Source organism: Somniosus microcephalus, chromosome 23 (assembly GCF_052327205.1).
Source record: "Somniosus microcephalus isolate GS21.2 chromosome 23, FLI_Smic_1.0, whole genome shotgun sequence".
In the NCBI taxonomy this organism is placed as follows: Eukaryota; Metazoa; Chordata; class Chondrichthyes; order Squaliformes; family Somniosidae; genus Somniosus; species Somniosus microcephalus.
Window position 1 is genome coordinate 6,364,739 of NC_141009.1, and position 22,527 is coordinate 6,387,265.

General features: G+C 45.7%; 1 protein-coding gene across 14 annotated transcripts in view; it reads right to left on the reverse strand.

Moving 5' to 3' along the window:
- Positions 1 to 7,099: 7,099 nt before the first annotated feature.
- Positions 7,100 to 22,527, reverse strand: part of sptan1 (spectrin alpha, non-erythrocytic 1) — a 118,224-nt gene continuing 102,796 nt past the window's right edge. For 9 of the 14 annotated variants that reach the window (XM_085965284.1, XM_085965289.1, XM_085965293.1 and 6 more), the window contains 13 exons: positions 22,323 to 22,482; positions 20,351 to 20,427; positions 19,316 to 19,525; positions 18,468 to 18,764; positions 17,499 to 17,611; positions 16,113 to 16,130; positions 14,286 to 14,348; positions 10,902 to 10,956; positions 9,868 to 10,064; positions 9,229 to 9,282; positions 8,969 to 9,115; positions 8,214 to 8,361; positions 7,100 to 7,423 (listed from right to left, as the gene is read on the reverse strand). In XM_085965284.1, coding sequence (XP_085821410.1) covers positions 7,298 to 7,423; positions 8,214 to 8,361; positions 8,969 to 9,115; positions 9,229 to 9,282; positions 9,868 to 10,064; positions 10,902 to 10,956; positions 14,286 to 14,348; positions 16,113 to 16,130; positions 17,499 to 17,611; positions 18,468 to 18,764; positions 19,316 to 19,525; positions 20,351 to 20,427; positions 22,323 to 22,482 — 1,665 coding nt within the window. In that variant the 3' untranslated portion in view covers positions 7,100 to 7,297. The remainder of the gene's footprint in view (positions 7,424 to 8,213; positions 8,362 to 8,968; positions 9,116 to 9,228; positions 9,283 to 9,867; positions 10,065 to 10,901; positions 10,957 to 14,285; positions 14,349 to 16,112; positions 16,131 to 17,498; positions 17,612 to 18,467; positions 18,765 to 19,315; positions 19,526 to 20,350; positions 20,428 to 22,322; positions 22,483 to 22,527) is intronic. The other 5 variants (XM_085965288.1, XM_085965286.1, XM_085965291.1 and 2 more) reach the window with 1 other exon arrangement.

The following is a 22,527-nucleotide window of genomic DNA, read 5'->3' on the forward strand; positions in this document are numbered from 1 at the left end:
CACTTGTTGGAGATAGTCATTGCCTGGCACTTCTGTGGCGCGAATGTTACCTGCCACTTATCAGCCCAAGCCTGAACGTCGTCCAGGTCTTGCTGCATGCGGGCATGGACTGCTTCATTATCTGTGGAGTTGTGAATGGTGCCGAATACTGTGCAGTCATCAGCGAATATCCCCATTTCTGACCTTATGTTGGATGGAAGATGGTTGGGCCTAGGACACTGCCCTGAGGAACTCCTGCAGCGATGTCCTGGGGCTGTGATGATTGACCTTCAACCACCACAAATATCTTTGTGCTCGGTATGACTCCAGCCAGTGGAGCGTTTTCCCCCTGATTCCCATTGACTTCAGTTTTACTAGGGCTCCTTGATGCCAGACTTGGTCAAATGCAGCCTTGATGTCAAGGGCAGTCACTCTCGCCTCACCTCTGGAATTCAGCTCCTTTGTCCATGTTTGGACCAAGGCTGTAATGAGATCGGGAGCCGAGTGGTCTTGGCGGAACCCAAACTGGGCATCAGTGAGCAGGTTATTGGTAAGTGCCGCTTGATAGCACTGTCGATGACACCTTCCATCACTTTGCTGATGATTGAGAGTAGACTGATGGGGCGGTAATTGGCTGGGTTGGATTTGTCCTGCTTTTTGTGGACAGGACATCCCTGGGCAGTTTTCCACATTGTCGGGTAGATGCCAGTGTTGTAGCTGTACTGGAACAGCTTGGCTAGAGGTGCGGCTAGTTCTGGAGTACAAGTCTTCAGCACGATAGCCGGGATGTTGTCGGGGCCCATAGCCTTTGCTATATCCAGTGCGCTCAGCTGTTTTTTGATATCACGTAGAGTGAATCGAATTGGCTGAAGACTGGCTTCTGTAATGGTGGGGACCTCTGGAGGAGGCCGATATGGATCATCCACTCGACACTTCTGGCTGAAGTTGTTTGCAAACGCTTCAGCCTTGACTTTTGCACTCACGTGCTGGTCTCCACCATCATTGAGGATGGGGATATTCTTGGAGCCTCCTCCTCCCGTTAGTTGTTTAATGGTCCACCACCATTCACGACTGGATGTGGCAGGACTGCAGAGCTTTGATCTGATCTGTTGATTGTGGGAATCGCTTAGCCCTGTCTATAGCATGCTGCTTCTGCTTTTTAGCATGCATGTAGTCCTGTGTTGCAACTTCCCCAGGTTGGCACCTTATTTTTAGGTATGCCTGGTGCTGCTCCTGGCATGCTCTTCTACACTCATTGTTGAACCAGGGTTGGTCCCCTGGCTTGGTGGTAATGGTAGAGTGAGGTATATGCTGGGCCATGAGGTTACAGATTGTGGTGGAATACAATTCTGCTGCTGCTGACGGCCCACAGCGCCTCATGGATGCCCAGTTTTGAGCTGCTAGATCTGTTCTGAATCTATCCCATTTAGCATGGTGGTAGTGCCACACAACACGATGGAGGGTGTTCAGTGTGAAGATGGGACTTCGTCTCCACAATGACTGTACGGTGGTCACTGCTGCCAGTACTGTCATGGACAGATGCATCTGCGACAGGTAGATTGGTGAGGACGAGGTCAAGTAGATTTTTCCCTTGTGTTGGTTCACTCACCACCTGTTGCAGGCCCAGACTGGCAGTTATGTCCTTCAGGACTCGGCCAGTTCAGTCAGTAGTGGTGCTTTTGAGCCACTCTTGGGGATGGACATTAAAGTCCCCCACCCAGAGTACATTCTGTGCCCTTGCTACTCTCAGTGCTTCTTCCAAGTGGTGTTCAACATGGAGCAGTACTGATTCATCAGCTGAGGGAGGGCGGTAGGTGGTAATCAGCAGGAGGTTTCCTTGCCTATGCTTGACCTGAAGCCATGAGACTTCATGGGGTCTGGAGTCAATATTGAGGACTCCCAGGGCCACTCCTTCCTGACTGTATACCACTGTGCCACCACCTCTGGTGGGTCTGTCCTGCCCGTGGGACAGGACATACCCAGGGATGGTGATGGTGGAGTTCAGGACATTGGCTGAAAGGTATGATTCTGTGAGTATGATTGTGTCAGGCTGTTGCTTGACTAGCCTCTGGGACAGCTCTCCCAATTTTGGCACAAATCCCCAGATGTTGGTGAGGAGGACTTTGCAAGACCGGAGAGGCAGCGGACCTGCGAGGGATCACCAGAGGCGGCGGAGGATAAAAGGAGCAGCCCGAGACCGGAGAGGCAGCGGACCTGCGAGGGATCACCAGAGGCGGCGGAGCTACTTAAAGAGCAGCCTGAGGCAGCGAGGCCCAGAGCCCCGAGACCGGAGAGGCAGCGGACCTGCGAGGGATCACCAGAGGCGTACCAATCCAGGTTCCGGGAGAGAGGTAAAAAGTAATCAAAGTGTGACGTCACCAGGAAGCAGGTAAGTGATTGGCTGGTGAGTATTTCTCTCTTTTTTAAACTTTAACTCTGTTTTATAGTTTCTAAGGTCTCTATGGTGCAGCGGGGACTGTTGGTAAACTATTTAACTGTAATTAGTGGGATTGATTGATTTAATTTAAACTCAATTAATTAAAGGGTAAGTCATGGCAGGACAGCCCGGCCCTGTGATCTGCCCCTCCTGCGATATGTGGGAACTCAGGGACACTTCCTGTGTCCCTGACAACTACGTGTGCAGGAAGTGCACCCAGCTGCAGCTACTGACAGACCGCATTGCGGCACTGGAGCTGCGATTGGATGCATACTGGAGCGTTCACGATGCTCGGGACATCGTGAATAGCACGTTTAGGGAGTTGGACACACACCACAGGTAGAGGTTGGACAGGAAGAAAGGGAACGGGTGACCAACAGGCAGAGTACTAGGCGCAGGCAGGTAGTGCAGGGGTCCCCTGTGGCCATCCCCCTCTCCAACAGATATACCACTTTGATTACTGTTGGGGGGTTGGCTTATCAGAGGAAGGCAGTAGCAGCCAACTTCCTGGCACCAGGAGTGGCTCTGCTGCACAGAATGGGAGGAAAAAGAGTGGTAGAGCTATAGTAATAGGGGATTCAATTGTAAGGGGACTAGATAGGCGTTTCTGCGGCCGCAAATGAGACTCCAGGATGGTGTGTTGCCTCCCTGGTGCAAGGGTCAAGGATGTCTCCGAGCGGCTGCAGAACATCTTGGAAGGGGAGGGTGAACAGCCAGTTGTCGTGGTGCATATAGGCACCAACGATATAGGTAAAAAGCGGGATGAGGTCCTAAAAGCAGAATACAGGGAGTTAAGAGGTAAATTAAAAAACAGGACCTCAAAGGTAGTAATCTCAGGATTGCTACCAATGCCACGTGCTAGTCAGAGTAGAAATAGAAGGATACTTCAGATGAATACGTGGCTAGAGGAATGGTGCCAGGGGGAGGGATTCAAGTTCCTGGGACATTGGAACCGGTTCTGGGGGAGGTGGGACCAGTTCAAACCGGACGGTCTGCACCTGGGCAGGGCTGGAACCGATGTCCTAGGGGGAGTGTTTGCTAGTGCTGTGGGGGAGGGTTTAAACTAAAATGGAAGGGGGTTGGGAACCTGAGCAGGGAGACAGAGGAAAGGGAAACAAGGATAAAAGCAAAAGATAGGAAGGAGAAAAACAAAAGTGGCAGTCAGAGAAATCAACGGTTTAACTCAAACGTGGCCACAGTAAATAATAATTCTAATAGGTCTAAGAGCGTTAAAAAAACAAGCCTGAAGGCTTTGTGTCTTAATGCGAGGAGCATTTGTAATAAGGTGGACGAATTGGCTGCGCAAATAGAGGTAAACTAATATGATTTGGTTGGGATTACGGAAACGTGGCTCAAGGATGGCCAAGACTGGGAACTCAACATCCAGGGGTATTCGATATTCAGGAAAGATAGGCAAAAAGGAAAAGGAGGAGGGGTAGCATTACTGGTTAAAGAAGGGATTAACACAATTGTAATGAAGGATATTAGCTCTAATGATGTGGAATCTGTATGGGTAGAATTGAGAAATACTAAGGGGAAAAAAACATTAGTGGGAGTGGTATATAGACCTCCAAACAGTAAGGCGGAGGTTGGGGATGGCATTAAAAGGGAAATTAAAGAAGCGTGCAATAAGGGCACAGCAGTCATCATGGGTGACTTTAATCTACATATAGATTGGGCTAACCAAATTAGTAACAATACTGTGGAGGAGGAATTCCTGGAGTGTTTACAGGATGGTTTCCTGGACCAATACGTCGAGGAACCAACCAGAGATCAGGCCATCTTAGACTGGGTATTATGTAACGAGAAAGGATTAATTAGCAATCTTGTTGTACGAGGCCCCTTGGGTCAGAGCGATCATAATATGATCGAATTCTTCATTAAGATGGAGAATGAAGTAGTTGACTCAGAAACTAGGGTCCTCAATTTAAATAAAGGAAACTACGATGGTCTGAGGAGCGAGTTGGGTAGGATTGATTGGGGAATGGCACTCAAAGGGTTGACGGTGGATAGGCAATGGCAAACATTCAAAGACCAAATGGATGAACTACAGAAGTTGTTCATCCCAGTTTGGCATAAAAATAAAACAAAAAAGGTGACTCAACCGTGGTTAACAAGGGAAATTAGGGATAGCATAAGATCCAAGGAGAGGACATACAAATTGGCCAGAAAAAGCAATAATCCTGAGGATTGGGAGCAGTTTAGGATTCAACAAAGGAGGACAAAGGGATTAATTAAGAAAGGGAAAATAGAATATGAGAGTAAGCTTACAGGGAACATAAAAACTGACAAAAGCTTTTATAGATATGTAAAGAGAAAAAGATTGGTGAAGTCAAGCGTAGGTCCCTTGCAGTCAGAATCGGGGGAATTTATAATGGGGAGCAAAGAAATGGCAGACCAACTAAATACATATTTTGGTTCTGTCTTCACAAAGGAGGACACAAATAACCTCCCAGAAATACCGTGGAACATAGGGTCTGATGAAGGGGTGGAACTGAAAGAAGGGGTGGAACTGAAAGAAATCAGTATTTGTAGGGAAATGGTGTTAGGAAATTGATGGGACTGAAGGCCGATAAATCCCCAGGGCCTGATAATCTACATCCCAGGGTACTTAAGGAAGTGGCCCTAGAAATAGTAGATGCATTGCTGGTCATCTTCCAGAACTCGATAGACTCTGGAACAGTACCCATGGATTGGAGGGTAGCTAATGTTACCCCACTATTCAAAAAAGGTGGCAGAGAAAAAGCGGGGAATTATAGACCGGTAAGCCTGACATCGGTAGTGGGGAAAATGCTAGAGTCCATTATAAAAGATGTAATAGCAGAGCACTTGGAAAGCAGTGACTGGATCGGACAAAGTCAACATGGATTTACAAAAGGTAAATCATGCTTGACTAATCTACTGGAATTTTTTGAGGATGTAACTGGTAAAATAGATAAGGGAGAACCAGTGGATGTGGTGTATTTGGACTTTCAGAAGGCTTTCGATAAGGTCCCACATAAGAGGTTAGCGTGCAAAATTAAGGCACATGGGATTGGGGGCAAGGTATTGACTTGGATAGAGAACTGGTTGGCGGACAGAAAGCAAAGAGTTGGAATAAACGGGTCGTTTTCCAAGTGGCAGGCAGTGACTAGTGGTGTACTGCAAGGATCAGTCCTAGGACCCCAGCTGTTCACAATATATATTAATGATCTAGACGAGGGAATTGGATGTAATATCTCCAACTTTGCAGACGACACAAAGCTGGGTGGGAGGGTATGCTGTGAGGAGGATGTCGTGAAACTCCAGTGCGATTTGGACAGGTTGGGTGATTGGGCAGAAACATGGCAAATGCACTATAATGTGGATAAATGAGGTTATCCACTTTGGTGGCAAAAACAGGAAGGCAGATTATTATTTGAATGGCAATAGATTGGGAGAAGGGGAAGGGCAGAGAGACCTGGGTGTTCTTGTGCACCAGTCGCTGAAGGTAAGCATGCAGGTGCAGCAGGCGGTTAAGAAGGCAAATGGTATGTTGGCCTTCATAGCGAGAGGGTTCGAGTACAAGAACAAGGATGTCTTGCTGCAGTTGTACAGGACCTTGGTGAGACCGCACCTTGAGTATTTTGTGCAGTTTTGGTCACCTTACCTGAGGAAGCACGTTCTTGCCATGGAGGGAGTGCAGTGAAGATTCACCAGGCTGATACCTGGGATGGCAGGAATGACGTACGAGGAGAGATTGTGTCGATTGGGCTTATACTCACTGGAGTTTAGAAGATTGAGTGGGGATCTCATCGAAACCTATAAAATTCTGTCAGGTCTGGACAGACTAGATGCAGAAAGGATGTTTCTGATGGCCGGGGAGTCCAGAGCCAGGGGTCATCGTCTAAGGATAAGGGGTAAGCCATTTAGGACTGAAATAAGGAGGAATTTCTTCACCCAGAGAGTGGTGAACCTGTGGAATTCTCTGCCACAGAGGGTGGTGGAGGCCAGTTCATTAAATATATTCAAGAAGGAGTTGGATATATTTCTTAAGGCTAAAGGGATCAAGGGATATGGGGAGAAAGCAGGGACAGGGTACTGAATTTAGATGATCAGCCATGATCTCATTGAATGGCGGAGCAGGCTCGAAGGGCCGAATGGCCTACTCCTATCTTCTATGTTGACTGGGCTGGGTGTGCCGTTGCCGTGTCCATAGCCGGTGCCGAGGTTGATGCCGGGTGGTCCGTCAGGTTTCATTCTTATTTTGTTTCGTAGCGGTTAGTTACAACTGAGTGCCTAGCTGGGCCATTTCAGAGGGCAGTTAAGAGTCAACCACATTGCTATGGGTCTGGAGTCACATATAGGCCAGACCAGGTAAGGACAGCAGATTTCCTTCCCTAAAGGACATTAGTGAACCAGAGGGGTTTTTATGACAATCCGATAGTTTCATGGTTACCATTACTGATACTAGCTTTTTATTCCAGATTTATTTAATTAACAATTTAAATTTGAACTCCCATCTCTGGATTACTAGCCCAGTGACGTTACCACGACACTCCCATTCCTCTGTTAGTGCAGGTTTTTTTTTTTTTTTTGATATCTGGTTTAAGCAATGGAAGAAAAGCCATGTACGGAGGTACGAAATCGTACTGGGTCTCCCTAGAATGACAGCAGCATGGAACTCACCCCTACCCAATAACAATTAAACATCACAATCCTATACCAGTTTGAATCAGTAGTGTTTATTAATTTGAGCACACTGCATTAACGATTATAGCAGTAGTAAAAAAAAAAAGTTTCCAAGCAACGCACAAGCAAACCAGTTTAGCGAAGTCTGACGGAACGATTTATAGTTGCACGGAGATTAGACACGGACATGCAGAGCTAATGTTAGCAGATGCGCTTAGATTTTGGGAGCTTTTAGTTCACAAACAGCGATCGTGTGAATTCCACGTAGTCGAAGGCTGAAGGAATCTCTCTGCCTTTGCCATCCGTGTAGGGCTTCATGTGCGAGAGGCAGTAATCGGCCTGCTCCCTCGACAGGTTCTAGAAACAAGGCAGAAGAATTTCAATAACATTAGCTCCATCTTGTGAATAGCAAGTGGCTAGGCTTTCGTTTCACTAAGTCATTAGGTGGCGATTTCCTACATTACAACAGTGACTCCACTTCAAAAAGTACTTCAGTGGCTGTGAAGTGTTTTGAGAAGTCCGGTCGTCGTGAAAGGCGCTATAGAAATGCAAGTCTTTCTTTTCTTTTGATCATAAAGTAAACCATTTGCCATGAGCTCACTGTACACACCAACAATCTGGATGCTGCACTGTAAACAGTTGGCTCATGGACACCACAGTCCAGTGTCAGTCATTGCCAATATATCCCTGTACAGGAAACTTTGTGCTATCCGGCACCGACGGGACCGAGCTGTTGCCGTTCCCTCAAAACTGCCGGACACACCAGCGTTAATGTTGAAGCATACGGAGCTTTTCATCGCCGTATCTGACAACAAACACTGTTGCTTAGCAACAGCTTCTAAACAGTCGGCCTGTACCTTGGAAGCGTCTCTGTAGCTTAGCAACAGCTTCAGAGAGACTTTCCAGAGCCTGACTGTTGAAAAAAAAAAAGCCACGAGAAGAAAAAAAACCCTAATGAAACGGCTCCTGATTTTTGCCGGTGGCTCGAGCTTGCCGGACACTTAGCCTCCGGATAACAGTTTCCTGTGTATTGCGAGGTTTAACTCTTGCCTGACCGTCACTCTTCAATAATCCCTAGTTGGTTTGTTTTAGGAAGGGAAAGTCCAAGATAAGCCTGTAAAACCCGTTTAAACATTTGCTGCATTACCTGGTAAAGTTCTTCACGCGTGACAAACGGTTTTCCTTCTGAGCTGAGGGCACGGAATGCACTCTCAATCTCCTCGCTAGACTTAACATTCTCCGTTTCTCTGCTGATCATGAAAGCCATGTATTCCTGTAGTGATACATATCCATCTCTGCAAACACAGGGTGAAGCAAACATTAACACATGCAACAAAAACAAAATTCTAATTTGGGTAGCCATTTCTCTCCATAATTATATTTTTAATGCCAATGGAGTTAAAGAGGAACTTTCACCATTTTTGGATAAAAAGGCTAAATCTTTGTGAATGATACAGCTTAGAATAACGGTTTCTCTAACTTAGGAGGTATTTTTCCTTCGTGCAAACTCCCCATCCCAATAAAGGTATCAAGACTCCCTGCTGGGTACAACTCTAAGGGTGCAGGTCTCTGAAGACTCACCCTTGGGCCCATTATTCATGTGTGAACCTGGACAGCAAGTGTTCACCAGCTGTTCCACCGTGGGATACATCACCTCATCAGATACCTTGCTGGTGAGCAATCAGGAGGGCAGAACCATGGCTCATTTCCCCCTCCCTACACAAGGCACTAAAGCTGCTTGTAATGTCCCTACTGCCACAGTGACTGAGACCAGCGAATGCGGGCAGATCAAAGCTGGGACTGTCCTTGTCTGCATAGCTCAGATACTCACTGGACAAACTAACTGAGTCCTATCCCAAGTTTAACAACTATCTCCTGCACCAATCTGCAGACTGCGCTCACCGGTTGGGATCAACAGCATCCAGTATAGCCTCAAATTCAGGGTCTGGTTCTCCTTCCTCTACCATCGGCAAATCGTAACCCAAGGAGCGTAAGCATGATTTGAATTCCTGATGGTTCAGGCGTCCCGATTTGTCTTTGTCAAAGTGCCTTGGGGGGGGGGGGGGGGGGGGGAGAAAGAGAAAAAAAAAAGTTAAAATATTTTTGTCAGCATAGTGACAACATACTACACAAAATCCTGTATCAAATAAACCCACACTTACTTGAACATCATGCTGAATTCTTTAAGGGCTTCCTCTGTTACACCAGTCGTGTTCCTAGAAAATAAGAAACAGATCAGCGTTATTTTCACAATACAGAGATTTTACAAATCTGCATTCCTGCCATGAGTACAACTGGGAGATTGGGGCATAGAGTGCGGTGTGCAAATGTGTGCATCTCTGAGCTCCCATTTATGGGGGACTGATTGTGTGAGGTGATCTGCGTGCCTGGATTCCCAATATGCGCTCCTGTCATGTTAAGCTCTGCACTGGGAACATGAATTTGTAAAATCTACCCTCTATCACATGAGAGCAATAGGAGTTAAGGGAACACATCAGCTACATGATGAGTTAGCAGGTTTCCAATAAGGACCAGACTGGTTACAGAGCACTATACCCACATTGCTGAGGCTCCCACAGTCGGAAGCTGAAGGCAGTCCAACCCACTGGAGCTCCAACATGTGGTGTCACTCACTGCTTTTTATTGTAAAATGGAACAACTTAGTGGGTATACTTGGATCGGAAGCAGCAAACCGAGGGGGTAGAACCTAGTGGATGACCTGTCAGCACATCTGGTTGTCACCCGAGCGTTAAATGATAAGATAGAGTGGTGTACAGATGTCCCCAACTATTATTGAATACCTGGCCTGTATCTGTTGCTCCAGGTTATGTTGCATTCTCATTCCCAGTTGATCAAGTTGGTCCCATTGCTGTGCCAATCCCACAGTGCTGTGCTCGGTGTACTTGTTATCTAAGATCAAGGCTTCCTCCATGGCTGCCCCAAGGTCCTCAATCTTCTTCAGCTGACTTCTCATTGCCCGAATCTCCTGGTGTTTTCTCTGTGAATGAATAGATATTTCAGTCAAAGAAGGTGGACACTTCCTCACAGGGAACCTACCTTAATGTCTTAAGCTTGGTTCTCTCAATCTCCCCCTCCACTTCTCATCACTGGCTCCCTCCCCTTCCACCCAGCATCACCCAGCCACATGTGCAAGGAGTCAATGAATGGCTGGCATTCCAGATGGAAACCGCAGAAAGGATGTTCAAATTGTTAATAAAAATGGTTACAACAGATCATTGCCACACCAAAAGTTTTCTCCAATTTCATTCCTGACACAGGAATCAAACTGACATATTTAACTTTAGAGTCAAAAAATGAGACACAGCTATATGTACAAGTGAATGAATCACAAGCTTCTCCACAACAGAATCAAACTCCAAGGAAGGTTCTGTTTAAATTAAAACACTTTACACCAAAGCTTTGGTGAGTCAGTGCTCGTTTAAACAAGATTCAAAGATAAAGCTGTGATGAAGATCCATTGAAACTATAGCACAGGAGGATTTTCCCTGTCCCAGTGGAACTACCTACTCTAATCCCGTATCCTTTTAGAACCTTCCTGGTCAAATACTTAGCTAATTTCATGTTCTAATAACCCTCGGTGCCAAAAAACATAACTTTCCCTTTCATTCTTCTGGTGATAATCCTCAGTCTTTGTCCTCGTGTTATTGTTTCACCAACCTTTCACTATTTGCTCTCAAAACTTCTCATTTTGAAAACTTCAATTTGGAAAGACCACATCCCACCCGAGAGAAGTTCAGGCCCCTCCCAGTAACGGAAGCGTTACCATTCAAAGATTTATTCTACCAATATGCTAGAATAATGAAGCTAGCCCTACCTTGGTTGCCTCAAGCTGCGATTCCAGTGTTCCCGATTCCTCCACCATGCAAGACCTGGTAATCAGGTTCAACACAATTAGAAAATAATCTAATGGAACCGTGCACATTATTCAGGTGTACCCAATCCTGGTGAAATTTCCATGCTCATCACAGAACCCAAGGGCAGATTATAGATTGGTCAGAGATGATTACCAGGATTAACAGAATTAAACAAGCTGTAGCAAAAGGTGAGAGTTCCCGGCCCATTTGTGACTTAAAAAAGGACATTTAAAAGACCTAGGACCTGTCCTACATTTAAAAATAGATGAAAGTTATCTAAAATAACCGTGACTACCTATCTCAATGACAAGATGGTTGTGAGTTCAAGATTCAGGACTGCCAGTCACTCTGTGGCTGGGAGTTATCATTAAAAATAATTCTGTAGGTTGCAGGGGCAACCTTGCCAAGTCTAACTTGCCCCACGATATCCTGTAATCTAGGGCTGGAAGTGTTCTCTAAATGAAAAAGGACAACTTATACAGTGAAAAAGGAGCATTGTGAAAAATATAAGACAGACATGGCAAGGGGGGGGCACAATGGGTTTGTGGCACAGCAATCTGTACACGGACTAGGGTACAGTTTTGCTTCGGCTTTCAAACCCTCCTCCCCCCATTCCGCAAGTGAGTACCTCATCTCAGCCTGTCTGGGCAAACCAACAAGCAGAGTTTTTCAACAATACTCAACTGCTTAACCTGAAAACTTGGGAACCAACATCCGCTAACATATTCTCGGGCTGTTAAATTTTGTTAAGAGCCCATGGTCTTAGCCTGGGTGTAGAGACAGGTAGTGGGGGGGGGGGGGGGGGAAATGAAGTCTGTTCTATGGCATGATCATCAAAATGGGGCACGGGTGGAGGGATCACACAGCAATGTTTATTTCTGAGCTACTACAGATGCAAAACAATGTAGCAAGAATGTTTAAAGAGTTAATCTCAGGTTCATTCAATCATCAGTGGTAGAATCAATGATCAATTGATGCTACCAACTTCTTAGGAGGAATAATCTTCTAAACCATGCTAGACAGGCCAAATCCAGTTACGTAGGATCCAACACAGACTCTTGATTAAAAACACTATGATACAGACACCAGCTTGATCCCTCCTCCACTTTGCCCAGTTCCCAATCTCAGTCATGCTCTAACAAGTGATCGCTAGGGCCATGCTTCCTAATAACTGGAACAAGAGAAAGAGAAACGAGGGTAGAGGCCTCGGAGCAGATTACCTGTCTCCAAATCATAGAAGGTGCATTAATCATATGGGGGAGAGAGAAAATAAACTGGATATCCTCTTTTTAAAAAAATGCATGTTAATGCTCAATAATCATTCTGGTGTCCTGCATGTGTGAAATCTGGAATTAATTCTAAAGTCTACAAATTGTTCTTTCTACAGCTGCAACTCTGAACCAGTTTCAACACTTGTTTCTTCGTTAAATTTAATTCAGAGCGAAGTAAAATGTTACATCCTGGCAATAAGGCCCACGCAAACCAATTCAGGATTAGCTGAAGTCTGAAAACAAACTCAGATTATGTTCATGTTGTAAAACAGGCTCCGATTACACAAGGAAAGCAGTTCAGTGAGAGATCAATTTAAACCCTCTTGCTGGTGTATATCCCGCTTTTGCTGAATTTGTGTAGTGTTGTTTTAACAAGAGAATCCCCATGCTAGGTGACTACTTTTAAAATTCAGAAAAGATTTAATAAAATTAAAACTAATGCTGAACATAAACCCTCCTTGTTTGCAAAGCTAGGTTGCTTGCTACTTTCAAATGAATGGCTCTACTGACGATGTCACTCTACTCTACAGTCCCCAAGGCAATCAAGGACATTGAGTTAATAATGTAACTGAAGAGCAACCAATTAATTCAAGAGTAACCAATATGGTACCACCATCATATCCGTCCAGAATAGAGGCGTCACCTCAAAAAAAAAAAAAAAAAAAAAACTATCCCACAGTGCAGTCATGATTCAGGACAGACATCTCGCATTCTTTGGTCAAGTGGCCTGTCTGGCTGCCCATAAGGCCCTTTCTCTTAAGTGTTATGTTCAGGCACAGGGGTAACTCGGACATCCAAGAATAGCCCCACCACACTTGGATTTGTCAAGTTGAAAGCGAGCTGGGCTTGCAGTCACAGGGCATCTTATCTGCAGGCTCTGTGCGGAACAGATGGAGGCGCTGGCACTCACAATGGATCGTAGCTGTGCATATGATGCAACAGGATAAAAGTGTCTGCTAGCTTGGGGATTCATGTTTAGACCGCGTGAATGAACAAGACAGTATTTTTTACAAACTGCAGTTTTAGAAAAGTGAATTCAAGACTTTTAACTAACAGCTGATAACTATGCAGTTTCAGCTTCAAGATGCTTAGCAAAGAGGGATATCACCATTCCAGGTTTAGAACAGAGTGATCAGAATTAAGCTATGCATCAGAAAGGCATAGAAGAAATCAATTCGAGAGAGCACTGAATTGGTTTCAAATCTCCAGTGGGATTTTTAAAAATCTGCCCTCAGACTCTAAGCAGTGTGTAAACAGCCTGGGATGAACAAACCTTGAATCAAATTAAGTCTCATGGGACCCGTGCGAGGTTAGATGGCTGCTCATATGCCATCTGGGCTTTGGAGGCTTTAAGCCATTTGCAGAAACCGCAGCTGCCGCTCGCCCCTTGACTCAGCGAGTAGCTGAACCACACTGACCAGCAAGGTAACAGCTCAATCTCTGCTCTGTGCTGAATTACCCGATCTCAGCCAGGGTGGCAGTAGGTCTACAGACTGGTCTCGACATCCTTGCGTTTAGAGGGGGGGAGGGGGCGCGCAGAGGGGGTGTTGTGGGGGAAAAAAGAAAAATCAGCCAGGCTTCCTGCTCCTGATCCCTAGCCAGCTACTCCCGATCGCAGTGCACATCTGTGCATGCCTGGTGAGAACAGAATTGTTCTCGAATACAATGCACCCAGTGGCCAAAGAGCACGCTGACACAGTGATGGTCATATTGGAGGTGCGCAGGAAGGAGTCAACGCCTTCAGGAGAAGAGCAAAAAAAAAAGACACGGATACCCACACCAAGTCTCCATGACACAGATCCCAAGTTCAATCATCCCACATTTCTAACACCCAGGCAAAAAGCCAACTGGGATCCACCACCAGTTACCACATGCAATGTTAGATCTACCCAAGATGCTGGGAGGAGCAGTATGATGTCGCACACCCATTTCTTTTACACAAGTCCTGCCCCTTGAGGAATTTACTATAAAAGCGGTGAGCTGATGGCAGTGATGTTAGTATTGGAGTCAAGCCCCATTCAGATGGCAAGTGCGTTACAAATAACACAGAAAAACGAGGAAAGAAAGAAAAACCTTCCAGCCAGATCATCCCCAACTTCATACTGATACACATGAATGACACGACGATATGCTATACTAATAGGAAAAAGAAGACAAGATTGGAAAGGAAAAAACACAAATATAAAAACAAGCTCAGAACTAAAGACAATGTTAAACTAGAACTTCCTGCATGCTCATGCTGTAAAACCTCGGGTCTTTGACTCCAAGGACAGTAGCAATGTACAGTCGGTGAAGTCTGCACACCCAACTGCTTTACTGATCGCCAGCCTCTCGAGCTCCACTCTACAATTCTGCCATCTTCACCCTGCCCTACACCGAGCCCCAGTCACTCATAACTCTGTCTTAGTCGATCAATACTCCCAACGCACCGAATTAAAAACCCATGTCCACGAATCCGATCAGGGCTTCGTCCCACCCAATCTCTGCCACCTCCTCGAGCCCTACATCATAAACTGTACCTTTTGGTCCTCCGACTTTGGTCTCTTCTCCATCTTCCTCGCTGCAGCTCTCCCATTATAGTGGCAGAATCTCTTGGAACTCTCCCTCTAAACCTCATGCCTTAATACTTCGCACCCACCTTAAAGTCTCCTCATAGCCCATCTTTTCACCCACTCTTTCGGTCATCCTCTCCTACTAGTGGTCAGCATCCTCTGTGAAGGGCCTTGTGACTTTTTATTAAATTAAAAGTTCGATAAAAATGCAAGCTGTTGTCATATTCAGGCACTAACTCAAAGCCTTAAAACAACTGAAGACTCAGAATCTATTATAATAGTTTCTTTCTTTGACTTAGGTTGAAAATGTTTCTTTAAATAAGTTCTTCACTGAGCTGCATCAGTTCTAGGTCCTCTTCATGCATAGAATTTCACAAAGCTGCAGCGAGTTTGAACGCAGATTAATGCTGCCTTGCAGACTGCTGGCTCAAACCCTCGTACACAGTACATAAATTTACAATACCTACTGGACATCGTGCTTAAGCAGGCACGGGAACTTTCTCAGAGACAATATGCCACGTGGAGTCAGGCTTCCAAGGGTTAGCAGGAATGTGGGACTATCCAGGCAATTTAAGCTAACCCTCAGCCTCAAACACATCACCCTCAGCAGCATCGGAAGTTTCCATTCTCCACTCTTAACCCAGGACTTTGCAAACTAGGACGTGACTGCCATTTTGCAAACTTTAGCCCGCTGAGTGCCCAAGACCGAGATCAATATTCTCTCATAAAAACAGAAAAGTGCTGGAAACAACTCAGGTCAGGCAGCATCTGTGGAGAGAGAAACAACAGTTGGTGTTTCAGCTCGATGACCAGCTCTGATGAAAGGTTATGGACCTGAAACATTAACTCTGTTTCTCTCTCCACAGATGCTGCCTGACCTGATGAGTGTTTCCAGCATTTTCTGTTTTTATTTCAGATTTCTAGAATCCACAGTACGTTGCTTTTGTATTAATATTCTTTCTCCTGGTGGGCATATGCGGTCATTAACAATGGTGGCCTTTTATTCCTGATTCTGGGAGGAAATTAGTATTTTAGTCTCTGGCAAAACGACCCCACCCTCCTGATTTTTATTAGCGATAGTTGTAAATGGTAGAAAAGGGCCGATATTAACCTAGTAGTTGATAATCACTTGCAAATCCCATTTTCTTACTTATTTATTGAATAGAACAGTCACTTTCACCAAGCAGCTTTGGTCCTGGTGGTCTGTCAAGTCCCACCTCCCCTTACACCACCCCCCCCCGCCACCGCCCAAACACCAGAACTCAAGAGAAAGGAAACAGATAAAAGACAGCAACAAGAAAGATGCAGACGAGATCACAGCAAGTACAAAACAAAAAGCAATATTAACCCATCCAGTAGGTACGTCCTGTAAACAGCATCCAAGCATCAGGCAGCAGGAGAGCAGAGGAAGTTCCAGGACGGGGTGAGGAGAGAATAACAACATTCATTAATCAGCATCAAACTGTGAATTCATCAAAATGCAAACAAACATCAGTAACCATTGCTTAAAGAAACAGCAGAGTTACATAACTGAACAGGAACATTTAATAAAAAGTGATCGATAATTTAGAGGCTGGAAGAATTTTTTCCCCACACAAAGGGCCATTCGAACATGGAATGCATTATTATTACCAGGAGCCACTACTGAAGCAGAGTCGACCACAACATTTAAGCGACAATTAAAGGAACGCTTAAAAGGCTGAGGGTAAAGAGCAGGGAAATAGGATAAGAGTAGACAGTTCCATGACGAAGGACGGTGTGGCCTCCTTGTTATGTGAAACTTCCGGTTCATCATGACCAAAATAAATCCCACCACTTTCTTCAGAGGAATGTTTAAAAGCAAAAAGTTTAAAATAAAAAAAACCCCCACTTCGGCCAGGGGATCAATGCATTACCCGCGTGATTGGATTATAGATTAGGAAGGCCCCCCCAGCCCTGTTTTATCACTGACTTAGGATGAGCCAACAGGACTCAGCCAGGGCAGCGGTGGGATCATACAATTGGCTTTGGCAGGTGAAGGGCGGGGGGCACTTCAGCCAGGGTTCCTGCTCCCGATTGCCAGCTAGTGCCGTCTGCATCAGTTCTGACGCCAGGTGAGGGCAGGATCGGACTCCGCTCTTGGCAGGCTGTTAGACAGCATAGCACAACATTCACTGTGTAGGCTCACACAAAGAAGGGTTGATGGCTGCACATTACATATATAGGAACAGGAGGAGGCCATTGAGCCCCTCGAGCCTGTCCCGCCATTCAATTCATTCATGGCTGATCTGTACCACAACTCCATCTACCCGCCTTGGTTCTGTAACCCTTAATACCCTTACCTAACAAAAATCTATCGATCTCAGTTTTGACATTTTCAATTGACCCCCAATTGAAACAGCTTTTTCTGGGGAGAGTTTTCCAGATTTCCACTAACCTGTGTGTGAAGAAGTGCTGCCTGACATCACCCCTGAATGGCCTGGCTCTAATTTTAAGGTTATACCCCCTTGTTCTGGACTCCCCCCACCAGAGGAAATAGTTTCTCTTCTGTACTCAAGGGAATACAAGCCTAGTCTATGCAGCCTGTCCTCATAATTTAACCTCTTTAGCCCCACTAACATTCTGATAAACACAGTCCCACTATACAACACAGAAGGTTTGCCCGGTATCTTGTACATTACACACATACAATAGGTACTGATCACCTGGAATTCTGTACATTGAAAGCAGTCTGTGGACACTAAGGTCGCCTCACCTGGTTTCCTGCAGCCACTGGTGGAAGGCATTGGCATGTTGTGCAAATTCCTGACGTAATTTATCGTTCTCTTCTTGGCGTCTCTGTTCCTTCTGCAATTCCAGCTCCCGTTCCTGTTAAGTGACGGTTAAAGTCGGTTTAGTGCTACAGCAGAGGCCAACTAACCTGCATACATGATCCAAGGATAAAATATATAAGTTACCATTCACCAAAATCCTAATTTATACAAAACTGGATTGTGGAGAAAATGTTTGACCTGAGGATGAGCATACTGGAAGGAAGGGGGGGCTGATTAGAGAAGCAGCAAAGGTTCAGAGGAGGTTGCCCCAATTTACTGGAAGTTCCAGATGTGGTAGATAGGGTGAAGCTCAAAAGGATTCCAAGCGATAATTTCACTGTGGCGACCATTATAGTCCAGCCAACCCCGGAATGCACTATAAACATCCTTGAAATATGTGCACTTCTCAATTTGTACTACAGCAAATTTAACAGCAGAAATGTTTGCAATCAATTGTTTTTTGGCTAACTAGGAAAAACAATGGGTTACACCTAAAAATGATCAATCAGAATTTTAATGTCTGGAAGCCCATTTATGAATGGACAGTCCTACACTTGTAAGTCTGTAGGATGGCACAGTGCTGTGGTACGATTCAGGCTGGTGCCTACCGTTCCCCATACTATGAGCACTTGTCTACCATCATTCCACCAGGGTGAGGCAGCGACAGAGAGACTAGACACCGCCCGAAGGAGGGGAAGAGTCATGCCAGCCTCCTCCCAGGCCTCTTCTGCACACTTCACAGCAACTGGCCGCCCAGCTGGATTAGTGGAAACCTGAAGGGAGGTCAGAAATGTGTCGCCTCAGCTAGGAAATGTGGAGAGCTTTGGTAGGGAGCCGTAGGAGAGGGAAAAGCAGTGTGTTATTGTGCAGCCCACTCACTCCCTTATATTCTAAAGAAAAACCGCTCTTACCTTTATGATTTTCTGTAAGTTTCTCCAGGTCTCCTCCAGGGCTTCCATGGTGAACCAGGTGTAGGGGTTCGAGAACATCCGATAGCTCTTGATCTGGTGATCAAGCTCAGCCAGCTGGTTAAAATCAGTCTGAGCCGAGCTCAAGGACGAACGGAAAGCCTCATGAGCCTCTCGCAGGGCCTTGATCTCCTCCAGAGAGTTGCAACGCACAGGGTCCGTGAGATCCTCCTCCGCATTCTCAAACCAACTGTTAAAGGCTGAAGCTTTCTTCGCAAAGGTCAAGAAGAGATCTTCAAGCTGTGGGAAAGAATGAAACAATGTTCAATAACGGCCGTAAATGAGACTTTCCCTTTTTTAATTCATTTGCGGGACGTGGGTGTCGCTGGCAAGGCCGGCATTTATTGCCCATCCCTCACTGCCCTTGAGAAGGTGGTGGTGAGCCGCCTTCTTGAACCACTGCAGTCCGTGTGGTGAAGGTTCTCCCACAGTGCTGTTAGGGAGGGAGTTCCAGGATTTTGACCCAGCGCCGATGAAGAAATGGTGATATATTTCCAAGTCAGGATGGTGTGCAACTTGGAAGGAAACTTGCGGATGGTGGTGTTCCCATGCGCCTGCTGCCCTCGTCAGTCTAGGTTGCAGAGGTCGCAGGTTTGGGAGGTGCTGTCGAAGAAACCTTGGCGAGTTGCTGCAGTGCATCTTATAGATGGTACACACTGCAGCCACGGTGCGCCAGTGGGGCGGGCAGGCGAACACCCGCACGCGCACACAGCTCTGATTTCAAAGTAGAATACGCTACACCAGTGGACCAGCTGCTTAAAAAGCAGGAATTTCATTTTAGAATTGCTTACTTTTCTGAAATGTTCCTGGGCTTCAAGCAGTTTCTTCTTCCTTTCACCAGAATTGGCCAACAGCTGGTTCCATCTTTTCATTAATGAAGCATGACGTGCTTCAATAGCTTTGGACTGAATGTGTTTAGCTGCCAGTAACTGGTCCTTCAGCGCTGTAATATTAGTGATCCCCTCCTGTTGGAAAGCCTGCAGCCCAGCATCAAACGTTTCCTGGCAAGACAAAAAAACAAGTTTGATTTCTACCTTTTGTTACTGAATTTAAGACAGAAGGTAATGGTTTATCCCCTTTGCAAATCATGTTGACAACATCTGTGGGGTGAGCAAGTCAACCTATCCAGTGGCAGGACCTAGCTTAACATCCTTAACTGCTTACAATCGGGGGGGGGCGGGGAAGATAGCTAAACTCAGCCATGCTGCTGAACGGCATTAATGGAGGAGGAGGGGTGAAGGAACACATTAAAACAGAGGATCACTCCTGGCTGCTCACAGTCACAGACTGGCATCAACTGGGAGCAAGTTTCTTGAAAGTTACTATTGAAGAGCCACAAAGCTGATCCCTTGTGAAGAGGTCGGAGTTATGAGGAAAGACTGGAGAAACTGGGGCTTTTCAACTTATAAAGGAGACACCGGAAAGGTGATCTTAGAGGAATATGCAATTGTAAGAAGCACAGAAAGGGTAGAGGACTTCAAACTAACTGGCAAGAATAGGACAAGAGGACACAGGTTCAAATTAGTAACAGGCAAATTTAGGCTGTTCTTCCTTGCGACCTCGCTCCCTTCAAAAGCTTCTTTAAAAATCTCTCTCTCTTGGTCGCCGCTCTCTAATCCTAATCTTTCCCATCTCCTGCTCGGCATCCTCCTGTGTTGCCCCCCCCCCCCCCCCTCACATGTAAAGTGCTGTGGGACCTGAAGGGCTCCATGTGAATGCAAGTTGGTGCGGTTATTCAAAGTCCAAATAAAGCACTGTAACTGGTTGCAAGGAATCTTACTAATGAATGTGACTGAAAAATAACTCGAGCGCAGGAGGCTGGTTACCTGTTTAGTGAGCAACGTTTGTACGGAGGAGAGATCACGGCCATAATCATCGGTCTTCAGACTGTTCTCTTTCTCACCTAAGGAAGAGAGTAACCAAGAGTCACATTTATGGCTGAAGACGTGAAACATTTCTCACCATCAAGTGCTTACAGCATCCCCGAATTTCATCGCTCCATTGGTGACCGTGCCTTCTGCTGCCTAGGTCCTAAGCTCTGGAATTCCCTCCCTAAACCCCTCTCCCCTCCTTTAGGATGCTCCTTAAAACCTACCTCCTACTGAACCACACAGGACAGGCAAGTCCCAGGTTCATTCCTTAGTCAGTCAGTCAGTCAGAGTAGCAGCAGCAAGACTACTCCTCAGGCCAGGGAAGGGAAAATGTCACCGGGCTCAGATTCTTGATCACCATCTTTGTTGGAATTCCATATGTGCGGATGTTGGGCAAATATAGGATCAAGCTTGATGCTCCAATAGCTTATTGGCATTCACTGTCCAGCCTTGGATATGAGAAACGACGACTTGGGTAGGGTACCTTAGAGCTGCTGGCTCTCAAAGCACCATATCCCAGCAAGAGTGCCTGCCTTCGGGAAAGAAAGGATAGCGACGGGAAACAGTGTTCAGTGACCATCATAAAAAGAAAACTGTCCCTACACATTTACAGGTTCATGGTCATTCTGGGTAACATTTTGCTGCAGTTTTATCCATATTACAAATGGAGTATTCTGGGCTCCAAATTAAATTAAAATCCCAGATTCTCTGCAAATTAAAGTGGGCCCAGTAGACGTGTGATCACTGGTTTCAGGTGGCAATGGGACAAACTGGCATACTGAGGCAGCTCGAAACAGGACATCGATTTATTTGCTTTGGTTGAGTGGATTCCATCTGTCTGAATGAGGTGATTTTTCAATAAAACAGCGCTCTATTCACTCTAATACCAGTCATTATTTTATCAATTCTTGTAATGAGGAGTCAGGCTCCATAAATGGTGTCTCGGTTTGCCCAGCAACTAAAATAATGACGGGACACGCATTAGTTTTCCACACAGCAAGTTCCTGATATCAGGTGTTGGGTGGAGAGTCTATCCAGAGGTTAGGTGCTATCTCAGGGGAGCAAAGCACAAGGATCTTGTGCTAGTTTGTCAGTGTCAGTGTGGCTCAGTAGAGCCCTCACCTCGGAGTCAAAGTTGTGGGTTCAAGCCCCACTCCAGGACTTAGGAACACGAGGAGGCCATTCAGCCCCTCGAGCCTCTTCCACCATTCAATTCGATCATGACTGATCTGTACCTCAACTCCATTTACCTGCCTTTGCTCCATATCCCTGAATACCTTTGCCTAACCAGCCTATGTCATTTCTGCTAACACTGAAGTGCAGTGCCTTTTCAAGTGGACATAAAAGATGCCGTGGCACCGTTTGAAGAGGAGCAAGCAGCTGGCCAAAATTCCTCCCTCAACCAATAGCATTGAAGAAAATAACAGATTAGCTGATCATTTATTTATTTTGTGGGATCTTGCAGTGTGCAAAGTGACCGTCGCATCTGCCTGCATAACTGTGCCTGCACTTCAATATTAAATTAAACTGGCTCCGACACACTTTGGGATGTCCCGAGGATGTGAAAGGCGAGAATAAATGCAAGTTTGTCCTTTTGAAATAAAAATACATTTAAAAATTACATTAGAGAATATGTTTACTGACTGTGCAAATAACAAAACAACTTGCATTTTTATAGCTCCTTTAAATGTAGCAAAAACGTCCCAAAATAAAACAAAATTTAAATGCCCAAATTGAACACGGATGGTTAAGCGCGGCCAGGAACAGTACAGCTCCTGGCAATTTATATAAAGCATTGAAGATATGTTTTTTGTTTCCACATTTGATTTATACATGGCTTTTGGTCTAAATATTCAACAGCTCAACCCAACAGCTTCGCTAGCGGACTTTCGGTGGTCTACTAATTCAGGACGGCTCAGAAACGTACCAATCCACGACTCAACTACATCCGCCTTCCAGTTAAACTGCAAGAATGCAGAATTCTCATCCAGCTTCGCCTTCCTCTGAGCAGCCGCCTTCTCCAACTCGGTCACCTTCGCTCGCAATCCCTTCACTTTTGCAGCAATATTCTCAACATAGTGATTGTTCTGTAGGTGATATCGAACAGCTTCAGTCCAGGTTATTACTTTGCA